The sequence below is a fragment of the Aphis gossypii genome, unplaced genomic scaffold (assembly GCF_020184175.1).
Source record: "Aphis gossypii isolate Hap1 unplaced genomic scaffold, ASM2018417v2 Contig00429_ERROPOS248183, whole genome shotgun sequence".
Taxonomy (NCBI): domain Eukaryota; kingdom Metazoa; phylum Arthropoda; class Insecta; order Hemiptera; family Aphididae; genus Aphis; species Aphis gossypii.
In genome coordinates, this window is record NW_026083100.1 from 122688 (window position 1) to 140875 (window position 18188).

The following is an 18188-nucleotide window of genomic DNA, read 5'->3' on the forward strand; positions in this document are numbered from 1 at the left end:
TTTTCAATAAAATCTATTGTTTCTTTTGAAGAAGATTCCAACTTGTTATTAACAAGGTAAGTTTCCATGCCAGCTGCTACACTTTGGCTAAATACTTGAGCTGCCAAAAAAACTTTCATTTTCTCAAATGGTCCAGGAAAAATATGAGAATGTGTTAATTTTGGGGCTGATCTTAAATTACATTTGCTGTCTTGTTCAAAAAATGATACTAAATGTTGTTTTTCAATTAAGTCATTTTTGAATTTGAAGTTGTGTTGAAAAAACATATTTCTTGTTGACTTTAATAAATGGGGAGGGTCAAACATATAAATTATTTTATTTTCACAAACTTTAAAATAAGGTCGGACTGGTGTAACATTAACACTTTTACTGAAACTAACAAAGTTAGAACCCATATCAGTAATAAATGTTTTTATATTTAATCCTATATCAAAAAGTTTGCGTATAGTTTCAAAAATAATATCTTGCAAGTCATATCCGGTACAGCTACTTGATACTAAAAAGTATGCAATTGGTTGTTTCCAGTTGACATTTATTCCTCTAACCATTAGAACAAATGCATACTTGGCAGGATTATAAGTCTTTGTCTTATTTGTTTGATGAAATCCTATAATTTCATCTTTGTTCAGCATATAATAAAGATTTGATTTTAAGGACATTTCATCTGCACAGAGAACACATTCTTTTGCTTCGTCAGTAAAATATTTAATTTTATACTTGATAATATTAAAAAGAATATCATTTAAACCTGGTATCATTTCAAATTTATGAGTTAGCCGTTTTAAGGTTGAAATTGATGGTAGTGAAAGAATATTAATAAAAGTTTATAGACTCTAGGTCCTAAAAAATAAATTGTTAATGCTAATTGTTTGATTTCATTATTATATCTATAACCTTCTTTTTGTTTTTCTTTTAAATTAATTTGGGACTTGACAATAGTAAATAATCCAGGTGATAAATATTTTTCACTTAATCTTAAAAAATGTTCAACTGTATCATAATTAGTTAATTGTTGACTTAAACTTACTATAGTCTTCTTTAAATTTTTTATTTCTTGTTTTCCAGATTTAATCTCCATAGCCAATTTTTGTTTCCTTGGTGTATTTGCTGATAAATATCCAGGAGTTTGGTTTGAAGAGTCAGAAGTTATTACTGGTGAGCTACAAGATTCATTTGAAACATCAGAAGTATTCATATATCCACTTACATGACTTCTTATTTCTTCAGTACCTGGAATTGAAGTACTACAGCTACTCTGACATCCATCAAAATCCTGTGGATCTTCATGGGTTTTCGACTGTAATTTAGCCAATTTTGATCTTTCAAAAATTATTTCATCTAAAAAAATAATAAAAATGAATTATTTAACAAAGAATTAGTTTTTTAATATCAAAATTAGTTTTTGAAATTATTTAAATTATTTTTAAATATGTTTTAATAATTATGTTATTTACTTACCATTAAATAATGATAGAATAGCATTAAAAACTAGTCTGTTTTTTGTTGTGGGGTTTAAAAACATTGAGTCTACAAAGTGATCGCCACATACTTTGTAACTATTTTTTGTTTTTAGTTCTTCAGCCAGATTTTCTGTACAACAATTTTTCATCCATGTTGATAGACGATCGTCTTTTGGATATTGGAAAAAACTTTTATTCCTAGTACTTGCTTTATTTTTGCAAAATTGTACAGAGCAACGCATTCCTGTTTTTTTACTCTCCATTTTTAAATTTTGTAACACAAGAGCACAACACCAAATTTTATACAAAAAAAAAAAATACTTTGAAACTCACACACTTGTTCAATGGTCAACTAATAAGACATAAGTCACATGGAAATCACAAAAACAGCAACTAGAGGCCAAGATAACCTAATTCTTAAGGGATGTGAAAGGTCAAAATCTAAACAATGCAACCCCCACATCGTAAGGCGAGACCGGGTAGTTAGTATGAATAGTATGAATTTCAATGTTGGCGCCAGGTAGAAATCGGGACAATTTTTTCGTTATTTTCCAAACGAAATTTCATACCTGCACTGTGGTCACACTGATTTCGTCGCGGAGATAATATTCATAGTTTTTGTTTACATCCCGAGTGAGCTATCTGTTTTCATATAGTCTGTGGTATTATCAACAAACATATTGCTGGCAAACGCATTAATTTCGCTCTAAAAAATTCATATAGCGCCCGTGTTGAAGTTGCTGTAGTATCTTTTAATACTTCAGGACAATATATTAGATCAATTCATAAAAAAATTACTAAGAAGAGTCCAGGTATTATATTTTTCATTATTTAAACATTTATATTTTTATATTGTTTATAATTTTTTTACCTACATAGGAATAGTTGGTAAACAATTTTTGAAAGCTCGTGAAAGTAAATTGAGTAATTTACAAAAAAGAAGGCTTAATTTTCAAAAAGAAAAACATACTGCTAAACGAAAAAAAAATGTTGGGCCCGATGAACATTATGGACTAGCTGAACCATTAGATGATAACGAAACACCTGCGGATATAGAAGAAAAAAAAATAATTTTATGAAATCATTATCAATTTCTAGTGAAGCTATCGATAAGTTAGAAAGAGATACAATTGACCAATCGAATTCACAAACGTGGCAAGTTGAACGCAGAATTCGCCTAACTGCATCCAACTTTGGTAGAGTTTGTAAAATGCGTTCAACTACATCCTGTGAAGGAACTGTATATGATTTGCTTTACGGAAATGTAACAACCAAGGCAATAGAATATGGAAAAATAATGGAAGATATAGCTAGAAAGAAATTTGAAACTTTAACCAATTTTAAAGTTTTAAATTGTGGTTTGTTTATCGACAAAGATAAACCATACTTAGCTGCTAGCCCTGGTGAATAGGGTTTATTATATTTATTATATTAATGTATATTGTAAATTATGTATATATTGTATATACCTACAGATAAAGTATATATTTTATTTTTTGCAGATGGTTTGGTAGGCAATACAGCTCTACTTGAAATTAAATGTCCTTTATCGATAAAAGATACCATTGATATTCAAGTTGCAGTCGACAACAAAAAGGTACAATAAAATAATAATAATTATTATTTTATTTTATCATAGTTTATAATAATAATAATTATTATTATAAACTATGATACAAATAAACATGAACGATTTCATATACATAGTGCGTATGTTTAGTATATTATACCTACCTATCTATCTATGATTTTTATTTATAATTTACAGATACCTTATATAACCATTGTAGACGGTCAAATGAAACTAAAAAAAGATAGTTCATACTACTATCAAGTTCAAGGGCAGTTGAAAATAACAAAGAGGAAGGTATGTTATTTTGTAGTATATTCTGAACACTGGCTTCATTATGATATAGTTGAATTTGACAAAAACTTTTAGAGTTCTAAAATGGAAACTCAGTTAGAAACGTAAGTAGGTAAGAAATAATACGAACTAAATACCTCCTACAGTTGTAAATAACATAATATTTGAATGTTGTAACTTAAAATCATATATTTTACAGATTTTATAAGGAATGTGTTTTGCCCGAATTGGTTCATCCACGGTATGGCAAACGGCTATTGAAGTCAGATATTTTAGAGCCGAAACACATTTTAGAGAACATAAAAAAAAAGAATTTATAATACCTATTATATAAATTGTTTTTTTTATTTTTGTGTGATTAACATTTTCAAAATATATATCGCCTATTTTTAAGCTAGTTATAAGGATTTGAATTGAAACATTCCATTTATTTTTATTAATGTCGATATATTTTCATTAATTATTATTTATTATCATAATATTAAAAATCCATGTTTAAAAGAGGAATATAATATAACTTGAGTGTAAAATATGAAACACACAAAATTAATATTAATTTGATTGCACTGTATTTATTTAGGTACTACCCAAATATATTTTTAATATAGATATTAGGTATAGGTATTTGAATTAGTAGAATTAACTTTAAAAAAGAATAGTTCTTGGGTAAGCGCGGATAATAAAAATAATACAGCGGCATTTACGTTTATAATTTTTGTATTATTGTGATAGGTACGTCATGGCGTATCTTTATTCTATGCGTCATGGTAGAACATTCTTTAAATAATATACGGCGCTCCCGAGAGTCAAGATTCAAGACCCGAACGGGCGCGAGTGGTAATGGGCGTGACTAAAACGTCGCGTGCTTGCCCATCGTAAAAAGACTTAATAGCGCATTCTCTCGGCCGTTGCACGCGTACACGTTTTGGTGACACGTCCTCTTAAGATCAAAAGATTTAATAAAATGTGATATTGAAGATTTCACATTTTCACTACAGTCGACCAAGAAGAGTTAATAGATGTTCTCCAAGAGTTTGATTGTCGTTCAATGGCTCATGAACAAAATATAAAAGATATAATTTCTGAAATTTCTAACAAAGAGGTTATTCAGAATCCTAGGTATATTATTAATATATGGTCCGAAGAATTAAAAAATAAAATGAATTTATCTAAATATAGTTTGAAAGAAGAATATGAAAATAAAATACCAACATCAACAAATATATTAAAAAATAAGATTGTTATATATTTTTTGCTTAAGTGATACTATGTTTTTTTTTTGCCAAGTAATATTGTTATATTTATTTTTTGCCTAGTGATATTGTCATGTTTTTATTTAATATTGTTATATTTTATTTATATTAACCATATTTTGTAATATTATATACAAAAATAATAATTTATTTTACATACGTATTTTACCTTTGTCTCATTATACATTGCAATTATGTTATTTTTATATATTTGTTAATTATTTATTATTATTATGTATCTTATTATATATTGGGATTAGCAATACATAATTCATAACAGCAATTGGTTTAATCCCTAAATAGGAACAACAGATTATTTTACTAGTTAAAGATTTTAATATATTAATTTACATTTTTAACTCTATAGTCCTTATATCTTTCATAATAATTACTACACTAGAGACTAAGCTTAATCACTTAAAACCTATTCATAAAATTTTTAATTTTATTTCATCAACCTTTTTATGAGAAATTATCTATCAAAAAATTTCCTGTAGAAAAGGGCTGTTCTTATTCAAAAAATATTGGTTTGTATACACATGAGTAGTAAATAATAAAATTTCATTTAATTGCAATATTTACCAAAGAAAAATAGTCTTATAGACTACTAGCTGACCCGACACGGCGTTGCCCGTGTGTTACTTTCTTTTTTTGCATTTTCGTATGCCGTGTGTTAATTTTTAATTTAATCTTATTGATAGTGCTAATATTACGTCGAATTCACGACGAAAGACTTGTAATGTGGCAGTTTTTGTGCCTACGTATTTTAAAAAATTCTCCTGAACAGAACCGTCACCCTGGTGATAGGGCGTTGTGAATAAAAAATAATTAAATAAAACATATATAATGATTTAAAAGTAAGTAGTTATAGTTTTAACTGTTATAGTTTTATTTAATTATTTTTTATTCACAACGCCCTATCACCAGGGTGACGGTTCTGTTCAGGAGAATTTTTTAAAATACGTAGGCACAAAAACTGCCACATTACAAATCTTTCGTCGTGAATTCGACGTAATATTAGCACTATCAATAAGATTAAATTAAAAATTAACACACGGCATACGAAAATGCAAAAAAAGAAAGTAACACACGGGCAACGCCGTGTCGGGTCAGCTAGTAATGATTTAAAAGTAAGTAATCGCTTTATTGTTAATCATGTGAATCATAATTATTATTATTATCATTGTAGTGCTTTGTGGTATACGATGTTTTTTGTTTGATTACCTGGCGCATAGATAAACAAATCTGATGGTTTTCCAACACGGGAACAGGCAACATACAATTGACCATGTGAGAAACATGGGTTTTCTAGATTAATACCACAAACACTTAATGATTGCCCCTGGGACTTGTTTATAGTCATAGCAAAAGCAAGACGCACTGGAAACTGTAGTCGTTTAAACTCAAATGGCACATCAGTCGGAATCATTGGGATGCGCGGTATGAGAACATCTTCTCCTTTATACTTTCCTTTGAGTATAGTTGCTTCTATCACATTGTTTAGTAATTTTTTTATCGCTAACCGTGTACCGTTGTAAAGACGCGGTTGGTTGATATTTCGCAAAATTATAACCACCGATCCAACCTTTAATTGAAGATTGTGAGGTGGCAATCCTGGCAAATCCAGCGAGTTTAAAAATTCCGGTGGATAGTTGACTACATCATCTTGATTAGTAGTCGAATCAACTGATTTATATATCCTCAATTCGCCTGTAATTTGTTCTTGAATTTTGAAATTTAATTCATTTACATCTATGTTTTTTTGCAGTCAGTATAGCTCGTTCGCTCAACCAATCATGGTTTCTGTAATTTTGAGAAACATCTGGAAACACCTTCTGAATAAGTTCATCTTTTGATCGAGTTAACTGACAAAAACTTTGAGGAAAGTTAATGCAGCCAGTCAACATGTCTATAGGAAATTTGCCATTTCCAATGTCAATGAGTTGTTTAGAGAATATGTTTCCAGATTGGTCATTTTGCAACTCGACACGCATATTCTTGCTTAAATGAAGTACTTTGACATGTTTCCACAAACTGGAGGACTTTAGACATGCATTGAGTTCATCAGCTGGCGTTGATCGTGGAATCACCGGCAATGTTTGACGAAAATCTCCTGCTAATAAAATCATTGCACCACCAAATCGGTTATTATTGCTCCGTAGATCTTTTAAGGTTCTGTCCAAGGCCTCCAAAGATTTTTTATGTGCCATCGTACATTCATCCCAAACAATCAATTTACATTGCTGCAAAACCTTTGCCATTGCAGAGTTCTTCGAAACGTTGCAGGTTGGAGTTTCATTGCTATGCATATTTAATGGCAATTTTAGTGCTGAATGGGCTGTTCGACCACCTTCAAGCAAAGTTGCTGCGATTCCCGACGAAGCGAGTGCAAGTGCAATTTTATTTTGTGAGCGAATTGTTGCTAATATTAATGAAATCAAAAAAGTTTTTCCTGTACCACCAGGTGCATCTAAGAAGTAAATTCCTCCAGTTTCATCATTTGTTACTTTCATAAGAATTTCAAATACATACTTCTGTTGTTCATTTAACAGTGGAAGATTTGTTTGAATTAATTCTTTCAAAGCGTTGAGATCATACAGTCTTTCTCGATGCAACTCTTGGTTAAAAGCGTCATGCATTGGACGATTGGGCGCGGTCAGGCCTAATTGAATTAATAGTTTGTTTGACATTATCAAGCACATGTCCTCAATTGAAATCAATGCTTCATTGTAAATTTCTTCACTGATTTGTATATTTGGATTTCCCATTCTGTTCTGTATTTGATACAAAATATCATCACACATATAATCTTTGTACTTGATCCACAAATCAATTGGGTTTGATGGGAAGCATGTAGATATGATTATAGAAAACAATGTTCGTATTTGATGAGCGTGTGATGATATTACAGCATCATTGAGAGTTTAATTCCAATGAGCGTCATTTTCAAGCAATTGCAAACGTTGACAGGCTTCTCTGTAGGATACACACAATTCACCATCAACAGTTCGTAACTGTTGGAATGATGTTGGGCCACGTACATTGACTAATAGCAGTCGTAAGTAAAAACATTCATCATTGCTTGGATGTACTGAATAAATCCGGCCAATCGCATCGGTGGAATATACATCTGTATATCCTGGAACTGGTTTTCCTTGTTTCCGTCGTATAAATCTCCTTGAGGATTGATTCCAGGTATAATATTTTGGCATTTCAGAATATAGCAATGTTTGTGCGAAATCATCGTTTTGGCATGTCTCAAAAAAACTGGTTAATGTAGTAGATGGTGGCTGAGCAGCTCTTTGTACTGCGTTCTGTGCTGTAAAATACACTCTTTGTCCATTTTCTAAATGCACAGCTAAGTAAACAACAGAAGGGTGTCTCTCATGAATAGGAAAAGAAAATATTCGCCAAACTGCTTCATTACTACTGACATAGCGGCCCATTTGGTATTGGGTAACTTCATCATTGGAATTCTCTGCACCAATTCCAATCACAGCCATATCACTCCCTTTGGTTACATATTTGCAAATGTATTTAATATTTAAAATATCACGGGATTCCAAGTTTTCTCCAACTACAACGATAGCAACTTCATCAATAGTTGGTGCATTAAAACGTCTTGTATGTTGACCTGCAGGTGTTTTATCAGCTCTGATTACAATTTTGTGATTATCGGATGGCATCAGATCCAGGGCAGTTTTAAACAATATAATCAATTGATTGTGTTGATGAAATAAAGTTTGTAATTGTTCTACAATAGACCTCTTTACTAAATTGTTATGTGCACAACGCAGATCAATTTCTTGTGGTGAATTGCCCATAAAATACATTTGCAGGAATTTAGTCAGTGAGTTACTCAAGTCATAATATTATAGTCATTCTGCTTGCCGTTGCCGTGAGACTCTCTTATGATTATGCGAGCAGTATATTATCATGTAGGCAATCCACACGTGTTGGATTGCGGACCCCGCGAGATGTGTACGTAAGCTTATAATTTCTAACACTTAAGTTTCAAAGTTATATCATTTTTTTATTTTACTACGGTGGGTAAAATACAATAATGTGCCATCTCGTGGTTTTTATATTGTTGCCTGTTGGTAAAACAATAAAACTTGGTATAACTTGTTATGTTAGTTTATTGCTGTGAATTTTAAATTTACTGTAGACATTGACTTATTTTGCTAATTCTTATTTTTGTTGTTATGGTTTTAACAAAATATAACAACAGGTCTATAATTATTATATTCAATCATAATCAATAGTGACCTTAATATAGTTTATTTTCTTGCTGGACTGCAGTGACAGTTGTTGTTGTTTTTTTACATCCAGATTCCGAAGTTTTCTGGTGGATTTTCCTAAAATTGTACTACATAAGCACCTTCTCTTGCGACCAATAGGAGCGAATCATCAGTGAAAAATGTTACAAAAATGGGGAAAATAAATAATAATAACAAAACAGTTGTTACCATGGTTACCGAAAATAAAATAGTAATAATAATAATAGTAATAGTAGTCATCGGTATTTTTTATTTTTCATTGTATTTTTATTAATTTTCCGTGCAATTTTCTTAACTTTTTCTTACATAAGAACCTTCTCCTGGAAATTACGACCCAAACAAAATAAGAATGAGCGAAATCGATCCAGCCGTTCTCAATTGATGAAATGTTATACATTTTTGTCTCTATTTTTATTTATATAAAGATAGAAGACAGATAGATTATTGTGAACTAAAAAAAAATTCACTCAACAAATTTCAAATTTCCAAACTAAAATAACTATAGAAACCATAGATTATATTGATTGTACATCGAGCTGATGTTTAGATGTCTACGTCTACCATAGAGTAAATAAAGACAATGGTATCGAGTTCAAATCCCAGACATCAATGAATAGATTTTGCCTTTTTTCTACTTATTCGGTTGACTTTTTAAAAATTTTCTTTCGTAAAAACTTTCTCCAGACAATAACAAATACAACTAAAAAATAATTAGCGAAATCGGTTCAGCTGTTCTCAATTGATGAATTTTTATACATTTTTGTCTCCATTTTTATATTATATTATATATAGTGTGTGCTAATCGCCAACCTTTATTATTTATATTGTGAGCGCGAATCGCTACTTTTTATTATTATTATATTTCATTGGCGCTAATCGCTATATTTTATATTATACCTACTGTTGCGTGCCAGTATCAGATTTGAATCCAAATGGTTAATTTGAATGAAACTTAAACTTAATAACGTAATATGTTTTATTGCATATAAACAAAATACATGTAACAAATAAATAAGTGGCTGAGTGACGTGAAAGTGCTCAGTTGTTGATAGCTTTGGTACATCTGCCGTTGCTGGTCTTCGGGCTCCTTTATCCCTTTATGGGTTAGTGGCATAAATAAAAACCACTTTGATTTGTATGGTAGATGTGCACAATTATTTTTATGACAAAGATATAATCTAGACTGTGGCATGTGTAGAGGCCACTTTTAATATTACCATAGATGGGCAGGACTATTTTTTTTTTGATAACATCAAATTAGCCAACTATTACCATTCTACTACTTATTGGTAACATATTTGTCCGAGGGAACATTAATGTATCATCAAAATCTCGCCCTGTGAATGGTGGCTGAAATATGTGCCACCAAACTATAATGCATTATGACCTTTATTGGACTTAGAATTATTAGGATCTTTTAATTTTTTTCATACATACATACATTTAAAATGGATTTGAATATTTTGCACTTTGGTAATTTTTTGCAATTAAACCTTAGGTAAGTAATTGAAGTAAAACAAGTAGTTTTTATTTTATACTTTTAAACTTATTATAGAAAAAGAGATTCATTGTGTTATTGATATTAATAAAATAATATTACTATACTAAATAATAAGTCAATTGTAATTATTATATCATACTGTTATTATACATATATTATAATTATCACTTATCATACTGGACATTTGAAAATAATGGGCAACTACATTTCTGTTTATTGTTCAAAGAATACAACTTATATTTAACCTGACGTTTTAAATAAATTATAGAAAACCTTTATTTGCTAAGTTATAATTACTTGGATTTTTCCAATAAAACACTATCTGATCAAATTTTTATTAACAAATGATCCATCAAAGTATCCATCATCTTTTAATTGACAGAATAGGTCCATCCGAAATTGGGTAAAATGTTTTCGTAGAATACTCCACCATGTTTCAATTCTTTGATTTGAAGAACTTGTACCGTATAAGTAAGATGGTCTTTGAGAAGTGTTATTTCTACGCAAAAACTTATGAAATTGCTCAATATTGACGGTTTTCTGTACCTCTATCAAATCTTAAAGTAATTGGACATCCACCTAATGTCTCTACTGTATTTAAATAAAAATGTCCTATGACTCTTGGGTCACTACAAGAAAGTGCTGCTTCTAACCAAACTATACATCTGGAAAATCCATCAATACACCCACTTATAGAAATTCTATAAGGTTTTAACTTATCATAGCAATCTGTATGCCATGTATGGTTAGGGCCTGGGTTAAAGTACAATCGTCTCTTTAGTCTTTTACGACTTCTAATTTCCACACCATCAGGATCAATTATTTTTAAAATACTTCGTACAGTTTCTTGTTTAACTGCAAAACCATTACTGATACATTTTCTAAACATCCACTTATAGCCATGAAGTTGATTTGAACCCTGAATACAAACTTCTAAATAACGACTTACAATATTTATGGGAGTATAGTCTATGCGTCTAGACAAACCTAGTTCTTTTAATCGTCTTTTCAATGTACGAAGACTTATCTTTATGTTATGTTTTAATGAAAAATTTGTAATTATTTCATTATAATTAAAACTCATACGGAAATAATTTTCTATTAGTGTAAACTCATCATAAAACGAAAACTGAAAATGTACTATTTAATATTCACTATTGTCTATTCAAAATCTCGACACTGAATTACTATTTACCACGTGCTATAACCGTGAATCATGACAAAATTGTCATGCGTGCAATAAACAATTACATAACAATATTAATTTTATATTATTATTTACAACGTGAAAAGTCTCAATCATATTATAGCTGAAAACATAAACCATAATACCATATTATACCAACTCGTCTATAGTTAAGGATCAATCGGGAAAGATAAATAACATAACCAAGGTCCAAGACATTTAAAAATTTTTACTCAAAACCACCGAGTTTTTAATTCGAAATATTGAGTTGATAAATCAAAATTTTGAGTTGCCAAGTCGGAAGTTTGAATTTGGAAGTCAAAATTTTGAGTTTTTAATTCGAAATACTGAGTTGATAAGTCGAAATTGTTTTAAATATTTTTTTCTAAGTGGCACTACTACGCTTCCGTAGGATGCTGCCCTGTTAGAGATATTTTGAGTGAGAATTCAGCATGCTTCTATCTAAAAAAGTTAGGTTAGGTTAAATTAAATTTTATTATAAATATTTCACTTTAGTTAAATATATATTTATATTATTATTATTACCTATCTTGCAGAGCAACATTAGCAATTTTAGCACATTTATAATGTGCTATAGTCCAGTAATCTACAGCCGTATTCTCTACAGGTGTCTTAACCGTTAATGAACAATCATCCTTTTTTATATTTAAGGTGTTCTCTGCATCGGTTGGTATAGTTGGATCTGTTATCAAATCCAATATTTTGTCTGTATAACAGATAGCAGTGCTCTATAAAATAATAATTAAATTATATTTTTTTACTTTTTCGTAATATGTCATAAATTTATGTAACACCTTTTTCGTCTTTTTCGATACCGGTTTCTTCTCCGGTTTCACAGCTAACCTTTTCGATGTACCTTTTTTTTGAGATGTTGTTGCAATATTATCCTATAATTAAAATAGACGGTTTACAAAATCAATTTTTCATAAAATATTTAATAATTTTTTTTTAAAATAATGTCTTTTAATTAAACCAATTATATCTATTGTAATAAAAAAATGTTTTTTACTTACTCGGACACTACAACCGACTTCTCGTCATCGCTTCTAAAAGAGTAGCAGGACATTTATTTTTATTTAAAAAATTAAATTAATTTTATTAAAAAAGTCTAGATTGTAAAATCTGTTGAAGTATTCTGAATATACTGTATCGATGAGTCTCTTATATATGTAACCACTTCTACTCCTTCTCCTCTTAAGTCTAAAATAATCAGTTCAGCTAAAACACTAACTAGAATAAAATTTGAAAGGTTTTGAAACATTTGACAAAGGTACGTCCTTTCATAATCGAAAAAATAGAATGTAATTAATATCTACATTACAAGTGTGATTTGTATCTAAAAGAATGCAATTAATTTCTACATTACAAGTGCGATTTATATCTAATACGATGTGTTACCGGAGACGGATATTTTAATTCTACCGATTAATACACCGTATTCTCTTTTAAGAGGTAGTGTTCGAACCCGAGCCTTTTTCTGTTTCGCGCCAATGATAATCAGTGTGTCCGTGTTAATGAACACCTACTCGTTATCACCCCGTTGGCGTTCCGACACCGAAATGCGCTTGCGCAAACTTTTGTCGACCGGCGTCACTGACCACTGGTTCTCCCGCGGTCCGGTCGGTTTTGTTTTTTTACCACCGCCGTCCGGTAAAGGTTGTTGTGACCGTGGGTGTCGTTCGCACCTTTTCTTTTTTGGTATCACGTTATTGTCGTGTCCAAAGAGGGAAGGTTTTTTTTTTGTCTCCTTCACGTTGATCGTATGCCGATGACATTTTAATTATTATATATCGCCGTCGATCTGCTTTTGTTAATATATTATATTGTGTGCGGGTTCGATTTTCAGACACTACCCGTCGCACGTTAATCACACGTGCTCGCATTTTTCGCGTGTGTTTTTATATTATTCTCGGTGCTTCGCGTGTGTCGGGAGACACATTATTACACCGCGACGTCAGAGGTCAACGATCTCACCACGGCCGAGCCGTCTACGTAATATTATTTTGGCGATATCGCAGGATCGCGGAACACTACAATAACCGTCATTGCCATGGGATTCCGATATCAAGACGTGTGACCAGCGGTATCGTTGATGTTATTATTTATTATTTATTACTATATTTATAATAATTTGTATATTGCACATCTGTTGTGCCCTTTATTTTATACTGTGTTTATTTAATGTCATATTGTTGATATTATCATTATTATAGCTATTTTCTGAAGAGACGTCTTCGGAATTGTCTTATTATTATATATGATATATTGTTAGAGTGTTACGAATCAATTATTTATTATATACTATATTTTATTATACTATGTTTTGGATCATCGTCATTTGCTCCCACACATCCGCGAGTCGTCAGTAAACTTCTGCTAACGTAAGTGCTGACGGCGCGACAGGTGGCGAATTTAGACTATAAAAAATCATAAGCTCCATCATGAATACAGCTAGTTCAATAGAAGCACTAGAAGCCAGTATATTTTTTTCAAACATCTCCACGCTAACAGAAATGTAAGTACTTATTAATACTATTACTTTACTACTATTAACTAGCTTTAAATTAAATATTTACTATTATCATGTAGAATTTAAGTTTTATTATTTGAATCGGTTGACTATTATAATTTTCAACTATAAAAATGATTCCATCTAATAGAGTGGTTTAGGAAATGGTATTTTGTATAATTTGCACCACAAATAGATACATCCCATTAGCGCCCGAATTTTTTTTTTTTTAATTTTCAATAAATTATTGTTAATAACTTCTAAAAACACTCTCCTATTAATATAAAAATATTTTTTTTTTTTTTTTTTTTATTCATAGTTTTCGAGATATTTGCTGTTGCCATATGGCAACGCTGGGCACTTATCCTACCTATTTTATAACTTTTTTCTTTAAAATAATATAACTTGTATACAATTATAAATAAATATCAAACTCAGTAAAATTCAAGCATAATCTGTATATTTTATAATTCTTTTTTATTAGTAAGGAAATAAATGTTGAGTATATATAAAAAAAATGTTCTTATAAACTTATAAAAACAAAAAATGTATTATTTTATAAATATAAATCGTCAATGGGAATGAAAAGGTTTAAAACAATTAATGCATAATCCAACAGAGCATTTTGAACACATTGTTCGTACAGTTTAGTTGCAATTTTTTCCGGCATATCTTCTTTTTTTTTTCTGTATGTTGTACCAAGTGATCAGTTTTATCAAACCGTAATGTATCTGAAATACGATAGTCTGACGAACAAATTGATTTTGATACGCGTCCTAATCCTGTGGGAGCATGTTTATTTTTTTCTAAATAAACATTTACTACCTCTCTTTTAAATTCAAGTTGAGAAATTTTTGGTCTCCCTGTTTTATTGTATAAAACCCAACTGTTTTGCATTGCTACATCAAACATCCATGTCACGAGAGGCCAATACCATTTTATTCCACGAACTCCAATGCGGTAACATCCAAGATTTTGATCCATTTGGTCAGTACCTCCCATGTATGTGTTATATTTTGCAATGAGGTTTGGTCTTTGAACCAAAATATTTGTTTTTTTTGTTGAGAATATCTTTTTACATGGCTTATTTCTTTTGTACTACATGAAGTCGATATCATTGTTACCACAGCATTGTCCATCCATCGAACATACAAAAGACCATCACTTTTATCCATGGCTGTTTCAAAGTATCCGCGTTCTTTTTTTGCGAATAATTTTTTATTTTGTAAAGGACAGTCTTTTTGAATTCTATTTTCACGTATGGTTCCTATTGCTGAGTATCCACAATATTTTATAAAAGAATGTAGATTTTTACCGGATAATAAATTGTCCATGTAAAAAGAATAACTTATTGCCTCTTTTCTTCGGGAATTTCATCTATAAGAACTAATAATGGACTTGCAGCTTTACCAAATAATTGTTCGTAAACAGTGTTAGATTTTGGGCTTTTGCCTTGATAAAGTACAAAATTGACTAAATACCCATCTTTTGTGTTCAGGCACCATACCTTGTATCCAAATCTAATCGGTTTCCCACGTATGAATTGTTTGCAACTATGTCGTCCAAAATATTTGACCATACTTTCATCGTAAGCAAGATGTTGTTCAGGAATAAAATTGTCAATACATTTTTTTTTTAGCATCTCCATAACTGGGCGTATTTTCCACGCTTTGTCATTTTGATTGATACCAATGTTATTAGCAAGATGAAAAATCGACAAATCTGCAAAAATCTATTTGGTCGCATTGATTCAGATACAGCACAATTTTTCATATCAGTTTTTGAATCCCAATAATGCCGTTTCGAAGGCAAATTATTATATCCACTAACATATAGTATCGCAATAAAACAACGAATTTCTTCTGCTGTTATGTTAGGATCTGGGCAGTTTAAAAATAATGCATACCATCTAGTTTCTACAACTAAATGTTCAATAATTTCAGTATCAATAAATTTATCAAAAATCTCGATGCCAGACATACTTTTATACCTAGAGTAATCTGGTTTTGGAAATGAAGCTGGTCTTTCGATGTCAAAATCTGCCCCCTTTTCCCAGCGAGATATTTGTTTGGATTTTTTCCTAGCCTCTAACCATTTTCGGTGTAATTCAGGTGTTAAAACCAATGTTTCAACAGGCGGTGATATATGAGTCGAAATTGAAGTAGAAGATGTCTATAGGTTGAACTAGTTCATTACAAAAGTTGCCTACTCTTTCTTTGTTACCTAATCGAATTTCAGCGTTTGCCGTCAATTGTCGAGATGATAGATTATCAACTAAACTATAAAAAATACGGGATTAATTTACAAAATATGAAAATGTCTAATTATATTATATTATATCTTACCCACTCCCATCTTCATCTCCTGAATCTTCATCAGTATCGACACTAGGATTAGGTGGTTCAATGAAAATATCACCTTCCATCTCATCATTGTTTAATAATATATCTAATGCTTCAGAAAGCGAAAGACCAGGTTTATGAAAATGAAAAAAAATAATAATTACGATTTATGTATTGAAACGCCTAGCGTTGCCATAGGGCAACACTAAGACATAGATGACCATAACTAACTCAAATATAACCAAAATATTATCAAACTATCAAGAAATTGTTCTTAGAATGTCTTATTAGTAAATAATCAATATACCGTAACTTAAAAATAAATCTACGTATGCTAAAATCTAGTTACTCGAAGCGAAGATTCATTTTTTCATCAAATATGATATTCGTAAATATAAAAGCGTGTTTCTGAGAAAACAACGCACGGTAAACTGATTTTATTTGTTCGATCGCAAACTAGTCATGTCATTATATCGATAAACATCCATTGTTACAATTCCGATAACGATAGTATACGCGGAAAAAAAGTTATAAATAGAGTCTATACACGTTGCCATATGAACACGCTGGGCGCTAATGGGTTAACCATACATATGTAATTTGTATCAAAAATATAACATGTATTTGCGTTACATATATAAATTAATTTTAGTATTTTTTCAGAAAACGAAATAAAATATGTAATTTGTACCAGTCCCTAAAATTGAGTATAGTACGAGACATTTTGAATAGTATGAAAAGATTTATTATAGTTATTACTATTTATTATTATCAGCTTAGTTGTAGTAAATGTGCGGTATATACACAGAATATATTCTGTGGTATATATAAAAACGAAAATAGTTACTAGCTTTTTCTCGATTCTTACAGAGTTTACTTGTTAGTAATAGTTATAAATTATGTTTTATTTTTTTTTTAAATAGTATATACTTATTTAATACACATGGAGTTTGTTTTACTGATACATTTATTTATAATTAAAGGATGACCAGGGGCGGTGCGTCAGGGGAGACTTTGAGACTGCGTCTCCCCAATAATTATAACATTGCAATAAAACTAATTTTTAATTTATTTTTAAATATTTTCTTATAGGTATTTGTGTAATCCATGTAGGAATAATACCACTTTTGTCAACTATATTCACCATATATATATGTGTGTGTGTGTGTGTGTGACGTGTGTGTATAATTATTCTCTCCGTCGTGGTATGTGTATACCTACGATAACGCATACGTTCTAAGAAAATAGCACTAGGTACACAATTCTTGGAATTAACGATTATGATTAACGACGGGCAATGAGGTCGTAATACGAATGAGACAGTCGATCAACAGTCTCCAGTCTAATATTATAGATGGCATATAAAAGTTCGTAGGGAGAATCACAGCGATAATGGTTTTTGTATAGAGACCGTGAGACTAGTCTCATTAGTAATATTTGCCATTGCCCATTAGTATATTATACGTAATCGGTGTGTATATTTGTAAGTGCGTCGTAAGCTCACCGCGTTTTTAATAAATTTAAAAAAATGGAATTAAAACATTGTCCTTTAGATGAGTTATTGGACAAAGATTTTCATTTATTTACTTATGATGAAAAATGTAAATTAAAAAACAAAAAGCCTACTCCATATTTAGCCATTGAATATAAAGACAGAAAATTTACCCGTAAATTTCAAACCAGTTGGTATAATAAATTTACATGGCTTAGTGGCTGTGATAAACGCAACAAACTTTTTTGTTTTATTTGTGTATTTTTTCGAGGTGAAAAAG

General features: G+C 30.5%; 2 protein-coding genes across 2 annotated transcripts; both read right to left on the reverse strand.

Annotated features, from left to right (window-relative positions):
• Positions 1-6319: 6319 nt before the first annotated feature.
• LOC126554081 (ATP-dependent DNA helicase pif1-like) lies at positions 6320-7345 on the reverse strand. The gene has a single exon (XM_050209190.1). The coding sequence runs from the start codon at positions 7343-7345 to the stop codon at positions 6320-6322; it is 1026 nt and encodes a 341-aa protein (XP_050065147.1).
• An 8077-nt stretch (positions 7346-15422) lies between these two features.
• LOC126554082 (piggyBac transposable element-derived protein 3-like) lies at positions 15423-16499 on the reverse strand. The gene is made up of 4 exons (XM_050209191.1): positions 16420-16499; positions 16298-16353; positions 15905-16161; positions 15423-15806 (listed from the first exon to the last, which is right to left on the reverse strand). The coding sequence occupies exons 1-4, from the start codon at positions 16497-16499 to the stop codon at positions 15423-15425; spliced, it is 777 nt and encodes a 258-aa protein (XP_050065148.1).
• Between the last annotated feature and the right edge of the window lie 1689 nt (positions 16500-18188).

Bases quoted from the DNA above. Each gene is read 5' to 3' on its own strand.
- LOC126554082 (XM_050209191.1), bottom strand. From the start codon at position 16,499: ATGGAAGGTGATATTTTCATTGAACCACCTAATCCTAGTGTCGATACT. The intron at 16,354-16,419 runs GTAAGATATAAT...TATTTTTTATAG, and splicing joins GGAGATGAAGATGGGAGTGG to TTTAGTTGATAATCTATCAT. The intron at 15,807-15,904 runs GTTAGTGGATAT...GCGACCAAATAG, and splicing joins GTTTTATTGCGATACTATAT to ATTTTTGCAGATTTGTCGAT.
- LOC126554081 (XM_050209190.1), bottom strand. From the start codon at position 7,345: ATGGGAAATCCAAATATACAAATCAGTGAAGAAATTTACAATGAAGCA.